The following is a 2,888-nucleotide window of genomic DNA, read 5'->3' as shown; positions in this document are numbered from 1 at the left end:
TCACTCACACACACACACACACACACACTAAACTGTGCTGGTTTGATTTGTAGAGTCTCCTACTCTGTATGTGGGCAGCATGTCTCTGGTGAGTCTGCTATGTGTGGATTGATTGATTATTGATTGATTACTGATATAGTTCAGTGTGAATCTGTTGTTTGTCATCAGACGGCGGCGGATGGAATCATCACGTCTGCAGCCTCGTACTCTTATGATGCTCACGCTCAGCAGATCCGCTTCAGGAACTACATGACCGTCTTCAACGAGTCCATCTCTATGGATCTGCTGCTGCTCTTCCAACAGGTGCACCCCAGAACTCTGAGTTTATATCATACAATCCATGCAGATCTTTTTTCTCAGAACTGCACGGTTAAAAGTCAGAATTGCAAGATTTTTTTTTCAATGTAGAAACAAGTTTCCAGAGATGGGAAATAAGCTCTTAAAGATAAGGCTTTCTGAAGGGTGTTTTCACAGCGATGCCACAGAAGAACCGTTTTTGCTTCCTCAGAGAACCTTTCAGTAATCAAGAACCATTATCTTCTTAGTGTGAAGAACATTTTAGTGATTTAAAGAACCTTTTGTCCAAAGCAAAGATTCCATGGATGTTAAAGGTTCTTCCCAGCTAAAAAAAAGAAGAAAAAAGAAAATGTTATTTCTGATTGTTCGAAACATCTATTAATGTTTTCCTTGGTTATGTGAATGTTACATTTGATCATTTTCCAAACGTTATGGAACGTTACTTTTGAATGTTCTCTGGACATTCTGAAATAAGTAGTAACATTTAAGAACTGTTTGTTAGAGCTTCTTCTCGTCTCGTCGCAGGGTGTGATGTATGAGATCGATTACTCGCGGCTGTCCTGTCAGAAGAAGGTTCTGGAGTCCTCGTTCCACCCCACGCGGGTCCCAGACGACGCCGTCTTCATGGGTCAGGTGATTCTGGGAACCATGTCCGTTCCCGGTCTGGGTCTGCTGACCAACTCCTGGGTCGGAGAGATTCCTGAGATTCAGGGTGAGAGTAATACCGCGGTATAACGCAGTGATTGCCTGGAGAGTCAAACACAGTGATCGTATAGTACCATGGTATAAATCAGAGTACCATAGTAAACAGCTGATGTGTTCAGGTTTGTATGGAAGCTTGTTTCCACCACGGAATAAACAAATAAAAAAGGTAATTGTGACTTTTTTTAAATCTCACAATTCAGGCTTTGTTTCATGCAACTCTTGAGAAAAAAGTTAGAAATGCATGATATCAATTCAGAATTCTGAGAAAAAGTTCATAATTTTGAGATATAAACGTGACTTCTGACTCTTCTTGCAATTCCAAGTGTATCCACCTCATTTTTCAACGCGGAAGTAAGCCGTTTTCTGTGAGTGTGCGAGACTTCCGGTTCATTAGCCGCTGCGGGGAAATAACGAGAAGAATAACAACGTGCAGTAAACTGATAACGCTACAAACCAGTGTGTTTATAATTAAGATAATACATTAAAATAATGTGGTAAGACACACCAGTTTGCAATATCAAGCAGCAAAACATGCTGTATTTTTACAGCTAACAATAGACTAAGACTTACGGTGGATATCGCACAATTCTGATTCGATATTAATTAGTCACAATTACCTTCTTCATTTTTTTATTCTGTGGGGAAACAAGCTTATATGGTTTTGTGATTTAGTAAAACTCTAAACAATGAACAAACACTCCTGATAAAAGAATCATATTAACTGCTGTTAGTGATCTGAAAAATGACTCTGTAGTCTTCTGTAGAGCTGAAACTGAATTAGTTTCATAACTGATGAATTGATCAACATTATCATCACTGTGAAGCTGCTTTGAATCCGTCTGCGCTGCATGAATGTTCTGAGGTCTCCGTGTGTCTGCTCTTCAGCACAGTACATGCTGACCTTCACGGAGTTCACGTGTCTGCCGGTCAGTGCGATGGTCTTCACTCCTCAGACCGGATGGATCACCTTCAGGTCCAGCATCTCCTCACACACACACACAGATCACACTTCATCAGCATTCACTAACATCAGTCTCTCTGCTGTCTTTGGTCTCGCAGCTTCTACAATCATCTGCTGGGCGTCCAGAATCCTCAAGACTTCGTTCCTCCGTTCTTCTGTCCCACAGCGGCTCCGGAGGAACATCTGCCCAAAACCAGCTTCCTGAAGGCCATCCGTCCGTCTCAGTGATTCTGACTGATTCCTCAGCTGGACTTTACATTGAAATCATGAGAAGCAGATCTCTGTGGGTTTGCAGAAATCTGACCGGCTGGATCAAACCTTAAACAATAAATGAAAATGTCTTCATCAGAAAGTTTCATGTCTTTATTTAGTCTCCGTCTCGACCTTCTGTGTGAGATTAATAGAGTAAGTGGAAACAACAACATTACAGAAGATTTCTATTTCAAATAAATGCTGTTCTTTTTAACTTTCTGTTCATCTGTGAATCCTGAAAAATAAAATGTATCACAGTTTCCACAAAAATATTCTGTTTTCAACATTGATAATAATCAGAAATGTTTCTTGAGCAGCAAATCAGCATATTAGAATGATTTCTGAAGATCATGTGACACTGAAGACTGGAGTAATGATGCTGAAAATACAGCTGCGCATCACAGAAATACATTACAGTTTAACAGATATTCACATAGAAAACAGCTGTTTTAAATTGTAATAATATTTCACTATTTTACTGTATTTTTGATCAAATAAATGCAGCCTTGGTGAGCAGAAGAGTCTCTTCCAAAAACATTAAAACATTTTGAATTATTCAAAACTTTTGACCAGTATTGTATATATAAAGTTTCTTTTTCAGGTTTTTACAGTGATTGTTTGGGGTCATAGGCTAACACACACATAGGTAAGGCAGCTGAGGAGAGAGTGTGTG

At 39.6% G+C, this 2,888-nt stretch overlaps 1 protein-coding gene across 1 annotated transcript; it reads left to right on the top strand.

Annotated features, from left to right (window-relative positions):
• The first annotated feature begins 79 nt into the window (after positions 1-79).
• On the top strand, positions 80-2,269 carry LOC107690873 (ependymin). Its single transcript, XM_016489294.1, has 5 exons — positions 80-88; positions 169-303; positions 823-1,009; positions 1,888-1,975; positions 2,062-2,269. Exons 1-5 carry the CDS (start codon positions 80-82, stop codon positions 2,189-2,191), a joined length of 549 nt encoding a protein of 182 aa, XP_016344780.1. The 3' UTR covers positions 2,192-2,269.
• Positions 2,270-2,888: the final 619 nt, after the last annotated feature.

The sequence above is a fragment of the Sinocyclocheilus anshuiensis genome, unplaced genomic scaffold (assembly GCF_001515605.1).
Source record: "Sinocyclocheilus anshuiensis isolate Anshui unplaced genomic scaffold, SAMN03320099.WGS_v1.1 scaffold2375, whole genome shotgun sequence".
In the NCBI taxonomy this organism is placed as follows: Eukaryota; Metazoa; Chordata; class Actinopteri; order Cypriniformes; family Cyprinidae; genus Sinocyclocheilus; species Sinocyclocheilus anshuiensis.
This window is presented reverse-complemented; position numbering and strand designations above follow the sequence as displayed.

Excerpts from the sequence above, each read along its gene's own strand:
- LOC107690873 (XM_016489294.1), top strand. Across the intron at positions 304-822 it reads TGCTGCTGCTCTTCCAACAG|GGTGTGATGTATGAGATCGA; the intron begins GTGCACCCCAGA and ends GTCTCGTCGCAG. Across the intron at positions 1,976-2,061 it reads ACCGGATGGATCACCTTCAG|CTTCTACAATCATCTGCTGG; the intron begins GTCCAGCATCTC and ends TTGGTCTCGCAG.